We start from the raw sequence: 22,035 nt of genomic DNA, 5'->3' as shown, positions 1-22,035 counted from the left end.
AATTTATTGTAGGTGTCAGAACTGAAGTACTGTTTTCTAGAATTTAAAATCACAATTTTATTTCAATGTTGATTTAACGTATCAAACAATTTGTATTGCTTATTCATTTGTGCTTTATTTTTAATTTCTAGTAATTTTTCACAAAATGTATGAGTACATTTTGTACTCTCTACAGAGTTCCACAGAAGACATGCTAATTTAAGAGGATGCAGAAATGTATTTTTACTTGGACACATAGGTGACAAATCATCACGTTTATGAAGCATAACAAAAAACTGTAGGTTAGTGGCGCCCTCTACTGTCAATACACTGACAGTGACAGGCTTTCTGAAAAGCTGTCAGCTTATGTTGGTTCATAAGGTATTGAGATGAGTAATCACAAACGTGCTCAAATCGCAATTTAATTTAATAGCAAATTTTAGTCAATTACAACTTTTTTTTTTGCAGTTTTTTCTACAAGTTTTATTTCAAATCCTTGACCAATATGATCAGAAAAGAAGTCAGGTCAATCTCGGTATTTATTGTTGTGTTGTGCACTAACATTTCCTTATAGTAGAATGACAGTAGACTATAGAAAATATGTTTCATAAATCACCTGACCTAAATAGAAATTAAAAGGGTGTGAAGTAATCAGTAAACAACATGCGACAATTTTATAAAGTTGCACAGAATTGCAATTCACTACACTTTATTCTTTGATTCGTAAGAATATAAAGACCACTTTCTTTGTAACAATAAAGAAAGTAGAGTAAAAAGACAAAATAATAGCTTTGGTTCAAGTTTTAGAGTATGGATTGTTTTCTAGAGAAACAACTTACATTTATCTCACACTCTTTAAAAATCCCTTTTCCTAAAATTCTTCAGGACTGTATGCCCATATCTACAATCCTGCGCAGGTAACCAAGCACTTTTTTTTTATTACCCACCTTTCAAAGACGAGACTTTACAGACGTATGAAACGTCAAACTCTGCACACCGCCAAGTTAAGCGGAAAAACAAGAGTAAACGTCACCGCGCTGGCGTCTTACCACCAGCAGATGGCACCAAAAAACCAGTTAGTCATAAATGGGCGTAATAAGTTATTTTGCTGCTTTTATGCTGCTTTCTGCTGGCACAACACTTGGACATATGTATATTTTGAGTGTAAATCTGTATGCCTGTGAAGTTCATTCACCTGACATGTAATTGACTGCCGCCAGAGGTTATCTGCACTGCTTTTCTTCAGGAACAACATGAGGCCTCCCGGATATAACTCCCTCGACTGTAAACAAACTATCAAGAGCCAATGAGAAAGAGTGGGCGGGGCTTAATAGAGGAAAAAAAAAATACAACCAGAGCCCTGCAAAAACGAGGTTATACCGTGTAGATGCATAGCAAAGGAGAAGCTAATGACTTCAGGAATAAGAACCGAGGGGACGGGAAAGTAAACTGTTCAGGTGAGCCGTGTGAAAGGTTGCTTTTGATCGCAAGATAAAGGTTGCGCCAATAAGTGGCTCTGGCTGCTACATGAAGTTGGGAAACAGGGTTTTGACCTCGTGTTGACAGACAGCCTGGACTAAACGCTGCTTGCAGGAGGAGCAAGGAGAAGAGGAGGACTCAATTCTTACAAACAGTTTCAATCAAAAATAATAACAACAACAATAATAACATCCTCTTCCATATCTCAACTGTGCAACCGCAAAAAGGGAGTGTTTACTCTTGAGACGTTCGCCACTGTTGACCTCTAATAGACTTGGAAGGAACCAGCAGCAGAGGCTCTGCAGGACAGCTGCTGGCTGGTGAGTTCCTCAAACCCAACGATTGATTTTCGTGCATCGATGCGTGGGAGCAAAAACAACGCAACCGATAACCCAGTTAATGCTGAAACAGTCGGTATATTTTTTTCCGCAGCTTCAGCCTGAAACGGGTTACGTTGCAAATTCTTGGTCAGCGTGCTGACGTCCCTGACATATGGCGGCGGATCTATGGCCGCCTTCACTAATGCTAAACTTAGCGAGCTGCTCATACAAACTTTGCCCAGGCTGTAGAATGACACAAACCACTCGGCTACGGACGCTTTAAGATGCTCACAATGGCAGCGTGAACTCAGGAGTACATGCTTGCAAACAGCTCGTGAGTTTTCGTCAAGTCTCGTGGCTCCACGGAAGCCGTTGGTCGCAGGTTTTAAAAGGAGGCCACTGTGGGAGCTTTTTGAAGAATATAGCGGCGTGACCCTTTAAAAGGTGAAGTGAAACTGCTGCCATAACTCTCTCAAGTTGAGGATTGCGTAAAAGCGTTTCTGAAAGGATGTTATGGCATCACGTCGAGTAGCTAGATAGTAAAAACTGTATAAATGTTTACGTTCATGCAGCCACAGAGATAAACAAGCGTTTATTTTTAATTATTACAGCGGACGATTTAATATAATCGTTTTAGGGGTTGTTATGATCGGTTTTTCCAAGCTCATTCATTTTACTATTGTTTACTCACTGTCTTACTCTCTTGTTTATATGATCTACTAAATGTATTTTCTTTTAAGGTACTTTGAGTCTGTGATTGCAGTATTAAATGTGCTATATCAATGAGAGTGCGACTGTGTGAGGGCTATTCTAGTTTTTTTTTTTTTTGTTTCGTTTTTTAAACTCCACTTAATCATCAATGAATCTGATCTGAAAGATTCTTCTCAGAAATGAGATTCTTTAACATCCCGTTTGGGATTTATGATAGCCTTCTCTGCAGGGGAAAAAACAGCATTTTCAATGTATGATTCTTCAAAACACAGGTTTGGTATTTTTATTTCTGAAAAAAAAAAAAAAGAATCCTTAGTTTTCTCCAAAATTAGGCTAAGCAACTTTGTTTATCCGTAATAGTCTGGGTGCAAAATAAGGGCTTCATTCGGAGCAACAAACATGCAAAAAAGCCACGGAGATGAACAAAACTTTTACATTGATGTTCTTCTGTAATTGCCTCCAAAATCACTTGATATTGTTAGGACCAATCTTAACAAACCTATGTCAAGAGAACAATTAACATCTTGCTTCATTACTTTGGGTTTGTCGATAATAACTGTCCTGTTTAAAAGCCCATATTAAAGTAAAAAAAGACATTAATGAAATCAGTAAGAAGAACTAGAGATTCTGTATCGCATCTCTAGTTCAACACGGAATCAAACTCATTCACCGAGATCTTAATACGTAGACGTTGGTGAATGAGAAACATGGTGATGACTATAAAGACATTTTTGAGTAATCCAAGTGCAATATTAAACAATAAATTTGCAATTTTATGTCTTCCTAATGTTGCGCAGTTCTCTCTTGATTCCAACAGAGTACACACTGCAAGACTACCCACTCGCGCGTTAAAGCAAAGGTGATTTGTATTCTATTCAAAAACTGTAAAAATAAATAACATGACATTGACAGTTACAAATTTCACCTGTGTGGCGTTCCCGTTATAAACCATTTGTAACAAACATTGACTTAATCATTTACTAACATGGAGCTGAGACTAAACTCCAGCTTCGTCATCTTTCAGGGAGCATGATCCAATTCAGCTTTCCCCAGTAAGAAGTGGTGATGCCACCGCAGTGGCGCTTCGCCACTTCACAGCAACGGGAATCGGTTTCCCAACTTTTGGCTCAGGCTCAGTGGTCAAGGGCGGCGATGATTTACTGTCAGGGCTCCAAGAGGTGCAGCTAACAGCACTGGGACAGTGACTCAAGCCGCTCGGCTATTTCCATATCGTCCCGTGGAGCAGACAACAGCTGAGGATTACATGTGTGTTCTTGTGCAGAGAAAGTTCGGCACACAATACGTCGCATTATGTGAGCTTTAAGAATAGCCTCCAGGTTTCCCTCTCCCTCTCTACAGTGTTGGGTAAAAAGCATTTCCTCAACTAGTCTGTTTACCCACAGCCGATCTGTTTCTAAGGTGTTTAAATTAACGGTTTTATTAAGCTCTTAAAAAGTTGTCTGCTTTTTGTTTCGTAAAGTCTGACAAGCTGATTGTCTGTGTCATCTTTGAGATCGATAACCTAATTAAAGGTTTATTATTAACGTGACTGCACTGGATGTAATAATACTTGATAATGATTGAGTGAAAGTAGCATGATTTCGTGGAGTCTTTATAATTCAATTGTAAATGAAAACTTAGAACATGATCAAATAGTTTTTATTTTAAAGAAAAAGCTACAATTTGTACTATTGTTGCTATAAGAAATATATTATATAGTTTTATTTCTCTTCTTTAATAAATAGACAATAAAAAAACAAACTGCTGAGCTAACACTGGCTAAATTTAAGTGGTAGTTTTCAAGCTATTTTCTGCAGAACAATAAACCTTTTTATTTTTTATTAGAAAATATCTTTTTTCATTAAAAATAAATTTAAAACTTGCACTGAGCAAACAGCAAGTTGATATTAGCTAACTAGTGAGTGAGCGTATCTGTAGCCAGTCTGCAGTCGGCTGCTTAGCAGACGCGCTTATAGTTTTACAAATGTTTTGCTATAACAGGAATAAGGTTTTTTTTTTTGTTTTTGTTTTATGTGTTGCTCATTTATGGGACTGAAGAGAGGACAATAAACTCAAAATAAAATGATAATAATAATTAAACTGCTAGGATGAAGTTACTGCTACCACTTTCCTGATAGGTCGACTTTGATCCCATGACCACATGCATGCCTGTTGCCCTGACAACACACCCTTCCTGCCTGTTTTCTGTCTTTTTCTCTCCACAGTACAGATCCTTCTAGTTCTGGTCAGGCTAAAAAGCCTAAAATGCTGAACTCGTTGCAATCTCATGTTTGTTATCTAATGCTAATTTATTTAATTTTTAAAACTATTCTTTACTGCTGCATCCTTTATAAGCATGGGAAAACTATGAAAGCCGTCTTTGATTGAAACACACAGCAAGCAACAGGTGGGGGAGGGGCATCGCTGCCTCACTCTGCAGTGTGACCAGACAGTGGTCACTCTTGGCACTTTCTGGATTTTCCTGGAAATAACTACCAACCATAAAAACAGTATGTTTAAAAAAATAAATAAAATTACTGTTTTTTGGGGGGTTTTTTGCTATAATTTTTGGAGTCTTGATGCTGGCAACTATGAAAACAATGTATTATTATGACGAGGTGAGAGGGAAAATACCAGCGTGATCAAAGTTTTCTCTTTTCGCATGGAGAATAGAGGAAGAAAGTACTGCCTCCCCCCGTCTCCTGCTGCCCACTGCCAATCAGCTGACTGAAAGAACATTGCAATGTTTGCTTGCTTAAAAAAAGACAAATTCAAACTTTCTGTAGTGGCAAAATGGACTAAAAGAGAGCCACCTTTCACTTTTAGTAAGGCAATTATACAATTAACAATCGCTTCATTTGTGAATCTAATTCCAGCCTTTATTTACTCCCATTTTTGGTGATATTTGCAAAAAAAACAAAAAAAAAAACATACAGCCCCATAATAACTTATGTTATTAGTCAACTTTTCATTTGTAAATGAACAGATTTGTTCCCTGAAAATGACGGTTCACTGCTTTTACCTCCCGGTCCTGTAGAACAAAAACAAAAGCCGCCGCCACTTGCCGTGATCAAAAGCCCAACTAATACACGTTAAACAATAATACTCTGATAAAATATAGGTGATTAAGTTTTTTGTTTTTCTTTTTCTCCACCCATGTTCACATGAGTTGTAAAGTATACACAGAGCAGGCCTGAAGCAGGAAGATGACCTAATTACCGACTGCCAGTGTATGTATAGCGCTTCACGCAGGCTCACATTTTGCTGAGACTCAGCAGCATGAGCTGTTTCCACTGGACTCGGCCTTGACCGTGTCGTGTCAAAGCACATTGCCGCACCGTCGGTGGATCACCTGTGTGTCAAAACAGCGGTAGAATATTGCGACACACTCAGGAATGCAGATGAAAGCTCTGCTGTTTAGATAAGACTCACGGATCATATGTTTTTCTGTGGCCTGAATTCATCCCGATCTGTTTTGCTTAGTGGTACGGCTTTGAGATGAAGGTCAATAGAAAGCAGTCTCACAAGCTTGTCAGTTGTATATAAAAGCAAAAACAAACCTCAGAGCAGTACAGTGCGGCTTCAGGCCTTGAACAAAAACCGAACACGTGCACCTACAGTGACTGGTGTCCTGAAATAGCTGCAGCGATTGTTTTGCACTCCTCCCCTTTCGTTTCCAGTGACATTTTCAGATTCAGTCTTGGACTGCATATTCACAGCTCACCCGAGCAAGAGTCGCCTTTCCCAATCTGTGTGTGTGTGTGTGTGTGTGTGTTCTCATCCAAGCAGGGGACAGAGTGGAGGTCGTGTATTTTTAGTTGACGATTTAAAGTCAGAACAGCTGTGTATGTTTGTTGGCGAGCTCACTTATTGGCAGGAACGAGAGCGTTGACAAGTTCTATTCCTTTCCATTTGCTTCCTTGTCCATCTTCAGGTCTTTGTTTCTATGGACAGGGTTACATATCTGAATGTGTGTGGTTTTTTTTTTTGTTGTTTTTTTTTGTATTAATTTATTATATTCCCCTGAATGTATAAGGTAGCGTTAATCTCTGTTGTTGTTTCTGTGTCCAGCACCATCATGGCGGGTGATATGATGTTGCTCATGCGAGGCTTGGCCAAGTTGAGCCAGGCTGTGGTGGAGACCCAGAGCAACGCCGTGCGCAATGGGACCGGTATGTACACTGTGCAACGGCTTTCTAACACCTTTCCGATATTTCTTTTTATTTGCAAGTTATTTAGCAGTATGTGGACCTGGAACCAAATATTAGACGTTTAACAATGTGGAGAATTGAGATGCTACTTAGCTAGCCATGTTGGTTAGCTGACTGTGGGGGAAAAAGCCTCCAGTTTTAGTTCGATTGGACAGAGATCATCTGCGAATTGTGGTTTTTAGGTTTTCTCACTGATTCACGGCTGGATTTTAGGTCTGGACTTTGACTGGGACATTTCTAACGCAATGTAAATATGCTTTGATCTAAACCATTGAAATTGTGACGTTGGATTTATGTTCCTGCTGGTTCATCTTTAACCCAGCCTCCGTTATTTCTCCCCATCCACTGTCTCTTCTAGATAAAAATATCCCTTCAGCATTATGCTGCCATCACCAATTTTCTCCTGGAAAACATTTGCATAGCCATTAACATATTGTTTTCCTCTTCATTTAGGCGCTACCTTTTGATTTCAGTAGATTACATAGAAGTTTGTTATTCATAATATGATAATGTGAGGGAAAAAATCTCAATCTCAAAATCGCAAGTACCTTAGCAGTGGGTTCTTCTTTTCTCTATACTGATTTCTGTACTTTAAAAAAAAAAAAAAATCCAACACGTATTTATTGGCAGTATTAGTTGGAGGCATTGGGTAAATGGAAAGGAAAGACTACTGCTTTGAAAGTCCTCTAGCAACATAAGCTCATAACAGCCGCACTAGAAAGATGTCCCAACCCAAAACTTTGTACAAAATTATGTTTAAAATTCATGTAGTTCATGTTTTTTGATGTCAAAAAGATCCCTTTTTGTGTTGCATCAGTAAAAATCTTTGTCTTGTTCTACGCTTAACATATGGCTTGGATGATGTATAAAATATGCCCGGTGTCAGATCAGCTTTCACGGCATCCGTGCTTGATTTGGTGGACAGTTGTTCCATTGCCAAAATGTGTCTCCTGCTCTTTTGCACCTGGAGCTCAGGCAAGTCAACAAACCGCCGCACAAGTCGAGAGTATTGGATTGGCAAAAGGGAAAAATACAACTTTCATATCAGACCAAACTGTAAGCAACCTAGGATAAATACACACCTTTAAATTCCTAATGACATTTTTTTATTTATTTTTTTTTACTCAGGAGTTGCAGGCGTCGGCGCCGCTGTCCAGAGCGTCCAATCAGCCACAGAGCAAGGCCTGTCTGTAGCCATGTCCAAAATACAGGCGAGTTTCCGTTTAATCGGTTAGTTGGTCTGCGGCAGAGCGGCATCTCGCTGGTTGATTTGTAACCCGAGTACGTCTTCCTTTTGTTTCCAGGAGCTGTCCGGTCAGCAGCAAAGCACCTCTGAGTCGGAGTTTGATTTCCCTCAGGATGAGACGCCATTCGCATCGTCAGAGTTCAGGGAAGAACACGCGGACTTTACAGCTGATCACACAGAGACGGGCACTGACGGGTCAGCAGGGACTAGCAACACGAGCGGGAAAAAGTCGGTGTTTGAGGGATACAAAGATCCAAGCAGCCAGTTCAGTGGTCACACAAGATCCTACCACCAAGATGCTAGGTCTGTTTCTGTTAACAGTTTATTTTTTTAAGCGGCATTTCTGTCTGATTGCGTATTTAACGGTAATGATGCGTCTTTTGTGTTTTACAGGCATTTCCTTGGACATCAGCGGTACAACCACAGCCTGAGCAGGCACGTGCTGCAGGGGGTTAATTATCCACACCAGTTCAGGAGCTACCATCAGGACCAGTCCTCAGTGGGAGGACTGACAGCTGAGGACATCGAGAAAACCAGCCAGAGCAAGAGGGCTGACTCGAAGCCGCACAAACAGATGGTAATTCCTGTTCCCATAACAACAGCTGGCGCTCGTACTCCTGGCAAACGTCAGCTTTGCGCTCCCGGTCTAACAACGTGATGCGACGGTTTCTTCACTTTTGTGTCGTCCGCAGCTGAGTGAACGAGCCAGAGAGAGGAAGGTGCCTGTGACCCGGCTCGGCAGATTGGCCAACTTCGGAGGTACGACCAGATTACTGCGTCTGAGTCTGCGGGTGATTCATCGTCTGACTACATCTGCGGTCATGGGTGCCCTCCTGCGAGTGTGCACGTACATCAGCAGGAGACTGTAACCATGACAAAAAACAACCCAATAAGTGAGCTAGATTATATTACTGCTTGAGTCCTTTCCTGGTTCACAGCTGCAACAAATATGCTTACAACCACAATTATTAGATCATGTTTATGAAAGAATAAATAAAAACGATTATCAGTGGACTCCTTTGAGGGGTCGTAACCCTGACTAAATGGTTCATACAGCTGGTATTTAAGCAGAAATTTGGAACAAAAATGAACGCATACAATCTAATCGATTTTAATTTTCAAAGCAACAATTATTCCTAATCAAACAGGAAATAATGTAACCTACTGGTAATTACAGGTATATTGGCGTCTACTCTGTATATTAGCTTAACTTCTTAAGACAGGCCACCCAATTTAAATTTTTCAGTAAAGAATATAAAATCTTTTCGATGTCTTCCACGGATCTTTAACCGCAAGTCCACGGAGCCTCGAAACAAACGGCCGAATTACCGACTCTGCATGCCTCCTGTTTGTTCTGCGGACTCCTGCTGACGGCCCAATTATTAGAACGAGGCGTGCTGAAGCAGAGGCGCATGTAAAAGTATTAACTGGTTGATTACTGAGGCGATATGCCTGCCGGTAGCTGGCTGCAATAACATATGTGCTGCTTGGGAGCTCGCCAGCTGTAGTTTTGAAATGCCCTTACTATAAGAAGAGTAGCTGGGAGATACATTTTTGTTGCCACGTCATGACTGTTCATGTTGAAATATTTTCAAATGTCAGACTTTGCCTTTCTTGTAATCCTTGGATCCTTCTGTCTTTACTCCCTTGTGCCCCATTCGTTTCTCTTTTTTCCTTATTTCCTTACTTCCTGATACCGATAACTGGGTCATGGCTACTAGACCCGATAGGACGGGATGCTCTTTGTCTCGAACAGGCTGTGTTGGTTAAGCTTCACAGGAGTAATTTTATTACTTGAGTTGGTCTTTCACTCCTTTAAGATCGGGCCGCTGGCTTCACAGTCATTACGTGACTGGGTCACGGTGTTACAAGATCAGTAATGGAACATTACAGACTTTTTATCTTCAAGTCTAAAACACTCCTGTAATGACGGTTCTTAACCTCATCGCTTCCAGAGTAAATGCTGCGAATGTTACAGAGAATCCTCAAGACCGTGTAGTTTATATATTTCATTTAGACTAATCACAGACGAACGGAGAAAATCTCAGATTACAGCGCATCCAGTCTGTAGCTTAATTTAAGATGCTGTATACACGACCATGTGGCGTCAACTTTAAACCGGAACTTTGAAAGCGACTACACGGCGAACAAAAGTTAAACCCAGAGCGGTCTGAGATTAATCGGGAGAGAACGTGGCCAACACAGACACGGGTGTCAGAATTTAGCCGCAGCTCGTTTCCAGTCCAGCCGGATCCACTGGGGCCGCAGCGCCATGCGGCGGGTAGCTGAGCGACGACTCAGCATGTCGACGGTCGTGACACTTAGAAGGTGTTGAAAAGTGTGGGCAGAGCAGCTTTAGTAACGTGGCCTCTGCTCGTCCTTCGCTCTCCAGTAACGGTCGGTAAGAAACGTCAACAGGTTCATTACCTTTCACACCTCTCACTCAGCCGTGTGTGGAAAATGTACACATTTTAGTATTGGGAGAAGGAAAAACAAAGTTTATAGTCATGACTCGGTTGGCTTCTTTCCCTGGCTACAACCTAGCTCCAATGTCTTCTTGCCGTTGCCGTGATTCTCGCTGATGTCAAAGATTTTGCTGAGGGTTTGGAGGACATTTTGAGTGAGAAAATAATCTAACGTATTTTTAAAAAAAACAAAAAAACAACAACAACATATAGAATTATGGAATTGTTGGGTAAGTCTAAGACAAAAGTTGCAGCATGTCTCCAGATTAATTTTGAGTGCACAAGTGAAGATTTGTATGGTTCTTTAGTCAGTGATGAGAAGGAAACTGGACTACATGATGTCTGAGTTCAGTGGCTTGGAAACCTAGCAAACAGGTACCCCAACTGGGGTATAAAAGTTTGCTGTGTTTGTGCTCTGATCTGTGATCTTTGTGAAAAAGATGGACTAGGTGATCTCAACGTTGTTTCTGACCAATGCTGATACTCTGACGTGGATGTTTATTTCCAAGTGTCACCAAATTAGCCTACACTGATTCAAGAAAAAAAAAAAAAAACACATATGAAACTATTCATCTTACAGAGAAGTCATTTGAAATACAATCATTAAAATAAAACCCGCCCATATTCTTCCTTGATAAACCTTGTGCTCATTGGAAGCTGTTTGATTATCTGCAGCTGTGGCAGGAGCTGTGCTGTGTCCTTGTCCCTTCCCTTAATTTCAAGTTTCTAATTGTTTCATAACCTAGGGCAAAAAAAAAAAGTGTTTTTCTAGCCTTATGGATGAGTGGCTATGAGAGTATACCTTCAGCTCATCACCTTTTCCTGCATAGATAATCTTTGCAGCAAAATTGCTCACTATTCTTTTCATCAGTCACACATCCTGTTCACTTCATTCAGTTGAGGTCTTTTTTTATTTTTGCCAACAAAAAAAGCTGTCAGCCAAAGATAAGCAAGATGAGACAATCATGGATGCAGCGTCGTAATCCAGATGTGGATGTATGTGCTTCCTGTTTTTAGTCGACCTTACTCAGAGGCTCCTTTTGTTTCAGAAAGGGAGAATTCACACTTTGAAAACAGTCGAAAAAGATTGTGAATTTTTGAGGCTTCATATATAGGTTTTTTTTTTTTTTTTGCTCTTAAAAATGGCTATATGCACAGCTTTAACAGCGCAGGGGCAATAGAATAATGCAAATACATTTTGCAGTAACTATGTGCTTTTATGGTACGACTTGAAATTTTTATTTAAGGTGTTTAAAATGTTACTGTCTGATATGTGTTTTATAAATGGCAGCCATCTTTAAATAACTGTAGATGTATTCATTTATTGCCAGCCGTATTCTAAAATGGCATGTGTAAATAATAGTTAATTGACAGCGTTTGGCAGAGCACATGCACAGAGCAGTATTTTTGTAAACACATTGCTGCTCTGTCGGCTCAAATGATGGACAGGTGCTTGTGCTCGCGATGGAAAAGTACCTGTCAGTCAGGGATGAGGACACAAGGACTTTAGAGAGATTTATTCATACTCGCCTCTAATTGCACGATTAGGAGTCCGTCTTTTGTTTTGCCTCTAACATCAGCATTAAGAGAATAGCATTATGCTGGATTCACGTATTCAGACTCCATACATTTAGGCTGCGATTACTGCTGAGGACATCAGGCTGCATGTCGGGCGGTAAAGACGCAGAGCGTCCTCCTTTTTTTATCCACGCTCAGCGGCACGGCTCAGATTTGTTGTTCGCGCCGACTACCAGATTACGTAATGCGAGGTTACGTAAGGTGAAAGCTCGACATGGGGGAACTTGTTCACAAACAGTCCTCTGCTTTGTGTTTTTACTATCAACAGATGAGTTCCTCAAAGGAAGCGCCTCGGTTTGCATTGCTCTGCTCCACGGCGGAGCTTTCATTTACCAAAGAGTTAAGCGCCGCACTTTTGCACACAGAGAAACGCTCCATGTTTACATGCTTGCAGGTTGACTGAAAGGCTCTTCCAGGTCACTGCATGGCGGCGTTTCTTTTTTTTTTTTGAGTGTCACTGCTGCTTTGAGTGTAATCTTTACACTATGTGTAAAAATGCATTGATGTTTTATTTCTTTATAAATTGATTTAATGGAATATCTGTGTGTGCGCGTGCGTCTCTGTTTCTGCACAGGTTTAGCTGTGGGTTTAGGTATTGGAGCCCTGGCAGAAGTCGCAAAGAAGAGCATCGGAATGAACGGAGCTGCAGGTAAAGCGAACACGTCCAAGTTATTATTCTGGTGCGAAATATTAATGTTTTGAACGTCTATATTTAGACATGCATCGCATGTTATGCGTCCTTCTCCACTCGAGAAGAAAACATCTCGTCTTCTCTCATGCACGTCGTCACATGTTACGCATATTTCAAGAACCGCCTCCCCGATGAGCTCGCCTCTTAAGCAAGCGCTGCTTCCCTGTTCCAATGACCTACTAATCCTAAGCTGAAACAGAGCTGCCTGGCGTAAATCCCAGGCTTTTGTGCATCTGCTGGCCGGTATTTATATCTACATTTATTCCCTAATCCCAGCGAGAACGCTCCGAACGATGGGCAAATCTTTGCCAAAGCCTCCTGAGGTGTCTACCTGGCGGCCCACTGACTTAAATACGCACAATCACTCCCCCACCTCAGCGCGTTTTTTGTAAACGACGCCCGGCGGTCTGTCGTCCCCGCAGGTTTACAACTACAACGGGTCGGGTTCTGTTCTGGATGAGGTTGGAAGCGAGAAAGCGGCTCCTTTTTGGTACATCTGTAATGTTTGGTCGGGTTCAGTCACTTTTTTTTTTTTTTCCCCAACTGAGGACATTCCTTGTTTACTTTTACAGAAATATGAGAGAATCCAGCTTGTCTGGCCTCTGGCTCATTTTGTCTGTGGCCAAACCAAGTTGTCAGACCGTTCAGAGCTTTTGTGTCATTTTGCAACGCTTTTTCCCGGGTGTTCCCCGTGTCTGCCACATAGTTTGTGGAAAACTGGAAACAGAACTGCGAGATGTTCGAGGGTTAAAGATATTATTTTATAAGACAACTCTGCTTTAAACATCCCCCACTGATTTCTCCTTCACCCCTCAGCTGCGTCTCTTGATCTTCATGATGCTGTTTGTTCACTGATGTTCTCTAACAAAATCCGAGACGGTCATAGAACAAAAAACGCGTTTAATCGCTCTTAAACGTAGCGAAAAAAGTTACACTTTGTGCATTTAACCAGTTTCATCGCATTTGTTTTTAATGAAAACCTGCCAGATGTGAATCAGAATCCTCTGCTGTTTCATTCAAGCCTGTGTCTATGAAACCCAAATAAAATGTATGTTTTGTTTTTTTTCTCAGGTGAAAATAAGAAAGCCGTTCTGGACTCCAGCCCCTTCCTGTCCGAGGCCAACGCTGAGCGCATCGTCAGGACCTTGTGCAAAGTCAGAGGAGCCGCTCTCAAACTTGGACAAGCTCTAAGTATCCAAGGTGAGCTGCAGAACATTAAATTAATAACGTTTATTCTCGAAAACTTTATTCAAAGCCTCACGATAGTGTTTGCTTTAGAAGATGTCAACAGGGGGATCGATGTCTCTCTTAAGACCGTCCTGAATGTGTTTAAAATTCATTTTTGTCAACGGGATGCGTTCCTTTCGAGCTGATTGTGCAAAAGGAATGAAAACACAGATGTTTTATGGCCGTGTCTGTGTTATTTCTCTGTCGGAGCGTTTTGCACTGACACTGACCTGCCTGTGGATTACAGGTTTATTTGCTTTTAAGCAATCTCCAGACAATTACAGTACACCGCTAACCGCAGCAGACATGCTAGCGGCGAAGTTATGAACCCAGCTCAGGTAACGGCAATAAACACCTCCTCCTGAATTTGTTTACCACCGCTGGCCTGTCCCACAGCTCGACCTTGTCCTGCTTAGCTCCCTCCTCTGGTATTTATGTTCACCATAAACATGCTGGTCCAAACTTGGAAAGCACAATTCAGGGAATGAGGAAACATAGCCGTACGTACTCAAGCAACAGGACATAATCTTCCCACTGTTTTCCTGTCAGGTTCAAACCTGGCGCACACGGATGGCAGAGCCGGGACGGCTATCTTTAAACCGGTGATTCCTAAATAATGACGGAGGCGGTCTGCAGCCTCAGATCCTGTAAGTGGTGCAGATAAGCTGAGTGAATTAATAAAAATCGCTGCAGGCTTCACTGCCCTCTGCTGACGTTTATCTGTCACAGCGGGAATGCTGCTCTTGGATCGTTCCGCAGTTGTTCCCTTTTCACCACCAGTCCAAAACAGTGCTCACCTTCAGAGGTCCCAGCTGTTTCAAAGGTTAATAATAGTTGTAGTCGCTGCCAAGTAGAGCGCAGTTTTCGCCAAAAAGTCTGGAGCTCCTATCACTGCGCAGTTAATCTGCATATCAGGATTTATTTCCCAAGAAGACGTGTGAGATTTTATGTTGTTCTGTGTGCTTGTCTTAATATAATTAAGGATAATCTTTAAAAAAAAAAAAAAAACCTTAGGTCCAGTACTTTTTTGAAAAAATATGTCTTTTGCAAATTTTCAGTTCAGTTTCTGTGTCTTGCTGAGGAACATTTTGTGTTTCCATGTGTTTTAGATGATGCGTTTATAAATCCTCAACTCGCCAAGATCTTTGAGCGTGTCAGGCAGAGCGCCGACTTCATGCCAATCAAACAGATGACAGTAAGTGTCTTCTCTCCAACAAAAACCTTCATATTTACGGATGAATGCAAACGAGTCATACGCCCAGCTTTACGTGACACTAAAAGATTTAGATTTAAATCAGGTTTTTACATTTACCAACATTTTTCTAATGATTGAAAATAATATTAGCATTTTGAAGTGGTGGAACCAGAGTCTAGACTTGAATCGGATACAGAACTTTTATAGGGATATAAAGATTAGGGTGATGACAAGGAGCCCTAAGATTAAGAGTTAAAATATCAGTAGAAAGAAGCTAAAAGTCGCTTTATAAGAAGGATTTTATTTCTGTAATTGATGAGACGTTTTCATTTATTATTAAGATGGGTATGCATTTTCAACATTGTATCTTTGCTAAAATGCAAATAAAATTTCCTTGTACCACGTATTTGCCTTCGCTACCAGAAAAGAAACTTGATAACTTTAATTCTATTATCTGTGCTACGAGTATGGATAATTATGAGCTTAAATATTTATAATGAGATGTACATGTGTGACAGGCAATGACAAATGACAGACTCGTGCTACGCTATGCAGACGCTTTGCCTGCGCCGATGAAGAATTGCTCAACTCGCCATGCTAAATTCTCATAGGCTAGCTTCTGACTGAGTTATTAATCAATCCCTAGTTTCCAAGTGGACATTTTAATCCATATGGGAACTGTGTTAAAGTCTAAAGGTCTGAGAAGAAGATTGAGGATTACATAAAAAAACAACAACAAAAAAAAAACGTCCTAAACAAAGTTTGTTTCTTTAATCTGGGATCTGATTTCAATTTTCAGTTGCCTAATGAAGTAATAGTTCTCCTACTATTCATTTAAAATCACTTAAAATGAGGGGAAAAATAGAAAAATACATTAGTTTTTCTCCATCTGCAGAAGGCGCTGAACAGCGACTTGGGTCCAAACTGGAGGGACAAGTTGGCGTCGTTCGAGGATCGTCCGTTTGCAGCTGCCTCCATCGGGCAGGTGCACCTGGCGAGGATGAAGGACGGCAGGGAGGTGGCCATGAAGATACAGGTTAGGACGTAAACATGTGTGTGGACACAGGACATTCCCGTGTTATTAGGACCAACAGGATTACTGGAGAGAGTGTGCGTACACCATCCATAATCTGATCCCTCTGATCTGTTTACAGACAGGTCAGAGTCTCTGTAGAACAAGTCCAGCCGACATGACGGAGGACTAATTATAGTAGAACTACAATATATTAAAAGAGATTGAGTTTAAGAAATGAAATTACTGAGTTTAAATAAACGAAGCTACTTTTTTTCCCCTTTATCTCTGTCCTCAGTATCCTGGTGTGGCTCAGAGCATCAACAGTGACGTCAACAACTTGATGACTGTGCTGAACATGAGCAACGCTCTGCCTGAGGGTACGCACTCACTGAACCCATCCCAACACGCAGCAACCTAAAGCACGGCAAAAACGTTGACCAAAAGCACGCCTGTCGCCTCCCTCTATGTTTCGCCCTCCTTCCTGTTTTATTTCATCTCCATTGGGCCTCTAAGACCTGCATTACTCTCACTTAGTCAGACATCTGCTTAACGTCTCAGAGAGCGGTTGTATCACTGCGAGCTGGAGGCTTCTTTGACTCTTACTCCATCTTGGTTAAGGGGAAAGAAATCTAGCTGTCAACACACACTTAAAATATTTGGTAAATGTTTTTTTTTTTCTTCTTGAATTTGTTTTTTTCTTTGCTTGTCTCTAGGTCTGTTTCCAGACCATCTGATAGATGTAATGAGGAGAGAGCTGGCCCTGGAGTGCGACTACATCAGAGAAGCTCAGTGTGCAAAAAAGTTCAGGTACTTTAGAGAAAATGTGTGATTTTTTTATTTATTTATTTTTATAAATCTGCAGAAACCCCTTCATGTTGCCTTCTGATAGTTTTACATTTACAAGCCTTCCTGTGTAGATGTTATAACAGCTGCTGAAGAAAATGTTTTTACATCCCTTGTGTTTTAATTATTTAATTATTCTGAAGTCATTCTACCACAGATTAATTCTCCAGTGTTTTGGATGGACAATCCTTTAGTTTTGGGGAATTTCGTAGGTGGTTAGTCAGAAAAACGGCACCCTTGTTTTGAAATTAACAGTAGCTGCTGTGTTCAGATTGGTGCATTACCGCCACCTTGTGGTGTAATTGGAAACATGGCACAGAGTTCTGTTTTTTTTTTTAGAGTATGAAGTTTGATTTGATCATTTTCCATGTCTGGATAACTACAGAAAATTGAAAATTGAGTGTGGAAAAATGATTTTCAAACTTTATACACTTTTGTCCTCTAATGTTTGCCATAAAACTTTAATCAGTAGAAAACGACTTAAATATATCAGATGGCAGCCTATATATAAGTCATTCTGTGTGTATTTGTTGCCCTTGCTGTGTTTTGCTTTTGGATTTTTTTAACATCTCTGGAGTGAGAGTATATATATATATATATATATATATATATATATATATATATATATATATATATAAAATAAAAAAACAAATATGAGCACAAATGGGAAATAAACCATATCTTTTTAGCAGGCAAAATTCTCTTGTGTTTTTCTCATTGCTTTCTAAATGTTCTAATTCATTTAATCTTGTATGGGATTGCACTCAGTCACCTGGTTCAGTACGATGCAATGTAAATCGCGACATACAGATTTACAATACGAACTCCTTGCGTGCTTCGTTGGGGCTCATGGATGCTTGCATCTCCCTCCTCTGACGCAGGGAGCTGCTGAAGGACGACCCGTTCTTCTACGTGCCGGAGGTGATCGACGAGCTGAGCAGCAGCCACGTCCTGACTACTGAACTGGTTCCTGGATTTCCCCTGGACAAGGCAGAGAGCCTCTCGCAGGAGCAGAAGGACGAGGTGAGGCTAACGGTTCACCACGACCCGTTCCGCGTTCCTCTTGATCCCGTTTCAGTAGCGCCACCATCTGTACGCTGCGAGTAAATATAAATACGCTGCAGTTGGCGTTAGCAGTTAGCCAAACCAGACATAGGAAGTGTTTGTTTCTCCCCTCAGATCTGCCAGAACATCTTGTTGCTGTGCCTCAGAGAGCTGTTTGAGTTCAGGTACATGCAGACCGATCCAAACTGGTCCAACTTCTTCTACGATCCAAACACGCACAAGGTGAGTCCGCTCACGGCCTAAACAAATCTGTTGGTTATAATACTGTCTGCAGAGATGATGTGCCTCGCAAAAAATATTTACCCCCCCCACGTTCTTTTGCCCTGTTTCATCCCGGTCCGTGTTTTGGTGGATCTTGTTTCTGTCAGACCAACACAAAGAAGTATGCATGAGTTTGCAATGAAAGAAAATTCTAAATCGTTCTCAACATTTTTATTCAAATTAAAACTCTGAGAAGTGTGGCGGGCATGTGTATATTTTCATTTAGCGCTTCAGGTCCTCGCTGATTAGTCATCTGGTTTCATTCTCTCGTTCTGTATTGTTGCTAACAAACCTCTACGGACTTATATTTACTATCTATAAGCATTGGATTTTTATTTAGGGATATCAGACGTCACACTTCTGGAGTTTTATTTCGAAATGTTGTTTTTTTTTTTTCCCTTCATACTCTTTCACTACTTGTGTGCTAGTCGATTGCATAAAATGTCAGTAAAATACATGAAAGTTTGTGGCTGTTTTGCTGAATAATAAACGCAAAAAAGTTTATTCCACAATTTGCAGATGAGATGGAGAGGAGTACGGTAAAATAAATGAATGTCCGTTTCATTATGTATCGCTAGGTGGCGCTGTTGGACTTTGGTGCTACTAGGGGTTTTGATCAAAGTTTCACAGACGTCTACGTAGAGGTAAGGTCATCAATTTATAAGAGCTGAAGGGTGAGTGTGTTATTCTGGCAAGACTTCATTTAGGAGGCTAAATATTCTCTCCACATTTCTTAATCTTCCCGTGCGACCAGATAATCCGCGCCGCCTCTGAAGGCGACAGAGAGGGAGTGCTAAAGCGATCAATCGAGATGAAGTTCCTGACAGGATACGAGTCCAAGGTAATGTTTTTCTTCGCCTAAAGTTTAATGTCTCCTGTTTACCAAAGACGGCTCCAAATGCGGAGACGTACCCTCACGCTGCCTCCTTCACCAGGCGATGATAAACGCCCACGTGGACGCGGTGATGATCCTCGGCGAGGCGTTCGCGTCATCCGAGACCTTCAACTTCGGTGCCCAGTCCACCACTGAGAGAATCCACAACCTGATCCCGGTGATGCTGAAGCACCGGCTCACCCCGCCTCCGGAGGAGACGTACTCGCTGCACCGCAAGATGGGCGGCTCCTTCCTCATCTGCTCCCGGCTCAACGCCAAGCTGCAGTGCAAGGATATGTTCCAGAAGGCGTACGAGAAGTACTGGGAGGGCCGCACGCCTCCCTCTGCCTGAGCCGGTCCGGTGCGGACACGACGGACTCGTCCTGGGGCCAACAGCAAAGTGCCGATCGATTGGGTGGTGGGGGTGGGGGTTGAGTTTAGACGAACTGCAGAGTGGAGGATGTGAGGACGATGCGTTTCCTGTTTGACGTCTCAAGGAGCTATTATACAGTTTCAAAGGAACGTCTGAAGTGGGAGCAGCAGCTTGCTGAACGAAAGATGAATGTAGAAAAGTTGGAGAAATCTCTGCTATTTTCGTTCTGAGTATTTTCTCATTTTGCGTTGCTGTGTTTTTGTTTTGTCGTTCAACTTTTAGATACCATAAACCCGAAACACCTAAAAGTCAGAAAGAAAAGAAAGACAAGAAAAGAAATCATGGCATTAATAAGACTTTGTTGGCTTTTGGGTCTCACTTTTGACCAATCTGTCTGCGTCGGAAAGAGTAGGTAATTTCGATTTATGAATATAAGGAAAACGCTGATTAAGAATAGCTTAGTGACCGTTTTGTTGTTGAAGTCGAGAAGTTTCCTCAGCTTTTACGCACAAGCTCCGACTCGCGGTGTATTATTAGATCACCGGTCATGTTTCACTCTCGGTTTATAACTCTGTAGCTGCTTCAATTTCAATGGGACTAACGTCGATGAAAATAGTTTGTTGCATTTAAAAAAAACAAAACAAAAAAAAAAAACTGTTTTGTTTTGAGGCATGATTTTGTTTAAACCAGCTGATAAGTTCTCCGTTCTGTCCTGGCTCTGATTTTTAGCCATACTTTTCATCGTATTCCAGTTTGGTTACAAGTCTAAAAACAAAATGTGTGTGTTGCTAACACAAAACGAAAGATCCCTCCTGCGATTAGTCATGAATGTTCATGAGACGACGCGGCGGGCAGGAGGCTCATCATCCAGTCGACGCACATCGCTCGCCCGTGGGCTCAAATCGCTTCCCACACGCCGGTGATCTTTCCACGCCTCCTCGGGTACAGACTCCTCCGTCACCTGGCGGCCATGTGGCTGTGAAAGTTCTCGACGTTCTGATGTGTGAATGCAGTTTTAATGCTACATGGTGTGAAAATTGGGGAAGAGAGTGTGAGAGTGAAAAAAGGGGGGTAAAAAAAAAAGAAGCAAAGAGTAATGTGCCTGTCATTCTCCGCAGAAGGCTTTCAGCTTGAAAATGTCGATTTTTGTTTCTAATGACCGTTTCCAGTTTTATAATCAAAATGCAACTGAAAGTTAGAACAATATATTGTATAAAGAGATTAAATGTTTAAGCCCTAGCCTTGTGTCTGTGTGGTATTATCAGGTAAAGCAGCCTCCACTCGGTGGAGATGTGCTAAAATTTACGTCTGAAAAATCCAACCTTAAATTTTAGAACGGAAGACGATTCAAAATCAAGAAATATGTAATTTTCCTGTTTTGTTTTTTTTAGTTATACCTGTAGTATCTCCTTTCACTGTGGTTGCTACAGTCTTGAAGAGTCAAGAACACTAAGGGAAAACAAACTAAAATGGAGAACAATGTTTATTTCTAAATGTTTCATGTCCTGTTAAGATGATAATCATTCCACACACAGTTGGATTCATCTGTTGATCTTTCCATCCATCCACACAAATATTCTTGAAATCCATGATTTTTAACCCTTTAGAGTCTGGATTTTAATTTGACAATTTTCCAATTCTGTGTTTGTATGGGAGAATGAAAGTTTAGCTTTTTGAAATTAAAAACTTCATGAGCTAAATCCTACAGGATGACTCATCTCTGAAGGATAATGTCTATGATAAACTAGTTAGACTAAGAACAGCGAAAGTTAATCCATCCATTTTCTTTCACCCTTGTCCCTTAGTGGGGTCAGGAGGGTTGCTGGTGCCTCTCCAGCTAACGTTCCGGGCGAGAGGCGGGGTCACCCTGGACAGGTCGCCAGTCTGTTGCAGGGCAACACAGAGACACACAGGACAAACAACCATGCACACACACACTCACACACACCTAGGGACAATTTGGAGAGGCCAATTAACCTGACAGTCATGTTTTTGGACTATGGGAGGAAACCGGAGTACCCAGAGAAAACCCACGCATGCACAGTGAGAACATGCAAACTCCATGCAGAAAGACCGGGGCCGGGAATCGAGCCCAGAACCTTCTTGCTGCAAGGCAACAGCTCTACCAACTGCACCACTGTGCAAAGTTTATCATTTAGGGCAAATCACTGCTGCAAATTCACTCTGGATGTAAATACATCCACACCGGAAACATTTATGGCAACGCAAGTTTTGTTTTTGCAAACCTAAACGATCAAAGCTAGTTGCAATTCACATTTTTGTCCAGCATGGGGCGCTGTGGCCTCGCTCGCCTGCATGAGAAACCTCTCGAGTAACATTTCAGCTCTTATTGCAGTATTGGGAGTGAAATGTTAACGTAGCGGTGTATTTTGACGTTTGTTTTACTTATATTTTCAACCATATGTTTTACAAACAGCAGCAATGATGAATAAGTTTATGAATACGACGCACCAAATGGAAGTGCCTCCTCAAGACTGGAGA

The 22,035-nt window shown here is 41.3% G+C and overlaps 1 protein-coding gene across 1 annotated transcript; it reads left to right on the top strand.

Moving 5' to 3' along the window:
- Positions 1-1,281: 1,281 nt before the first annotated feature.
- On the top strand, positions 1,282-20,772 carry coq8aa (coenzyme Q8A, genome duplicate a). The gene is made up of 17 exons (XM_008398445.3): positions 1,282-1,436; positions 6,561-6,661; positions 7,829-7,911; positions 8,005-8,249; positions 8,340-8,523; positions 8,639-8,705; positions 12,564-12,638; positions 13,752-13,880; positions 15,017-15,102; positions 15,998-16,138; positions 16,413-16,494; positions 16,831-16,924; positions 17,842-17,983; positions 18,140-18,247; positions 18,865-18,930; positions 19,041-19,127; positions 19,222-20,772. The coding sequence occupies exons 2-17, from the start codon at positions 6,568-6,570 to the stop codon at positions 19,510-19,512; spliced, it is 1,974 nt and encodes a 657-aa protein (XP_008396667.1). The 5' UTR covers positions 1,282-1,436; positions 6,561-6,567; the 3' UTR covers positions 19,513-20,772.
- Positions 20,773-22,035: the final 1,263 nt, after the last annotated feature.

This window comes from Poecilia reticulata, chromosome 21 (genome assembly GCF_904066995.2).
Source record: "Poecilia reticulata chromosome 21, P_reticulata-male-v2, whole genome shotgun sequence".
NCBI lineage: Eukaryota > Metazoa > Chordata > Actinopteri > Cyprinodontiformes > Poeciliidae > Poecilia > Poecilia reticulata.
Note: the sequence above shows the minus strand (reverse complement) of the source record. Positions and strands in the feature narration are given on the sequence as shown.

Coding starts and splice junctions, on each gene's coding strand:
- coq8aa (XM_008398445.3), top strand. CDS start 6,568: ATGGCGGGTGATATGATGTTGCTCATGCGAGGCTTGGCCAAGTTGAGC. Junction 13,881..15,016: donor ACAAGCTCTAAGTATCCAAG/GTGAGCTGCAGA, acceptor CATGTGTTTTAG/ATGATGCGTTTATAAATCCT. Junction 16,139..16,412: donor AGGTGGCCATGAAGATACAG/GTTAGGACGTAA, acceptor CTCTGTCCTCAG/TATCCTGGTGTGGCTCAGAG.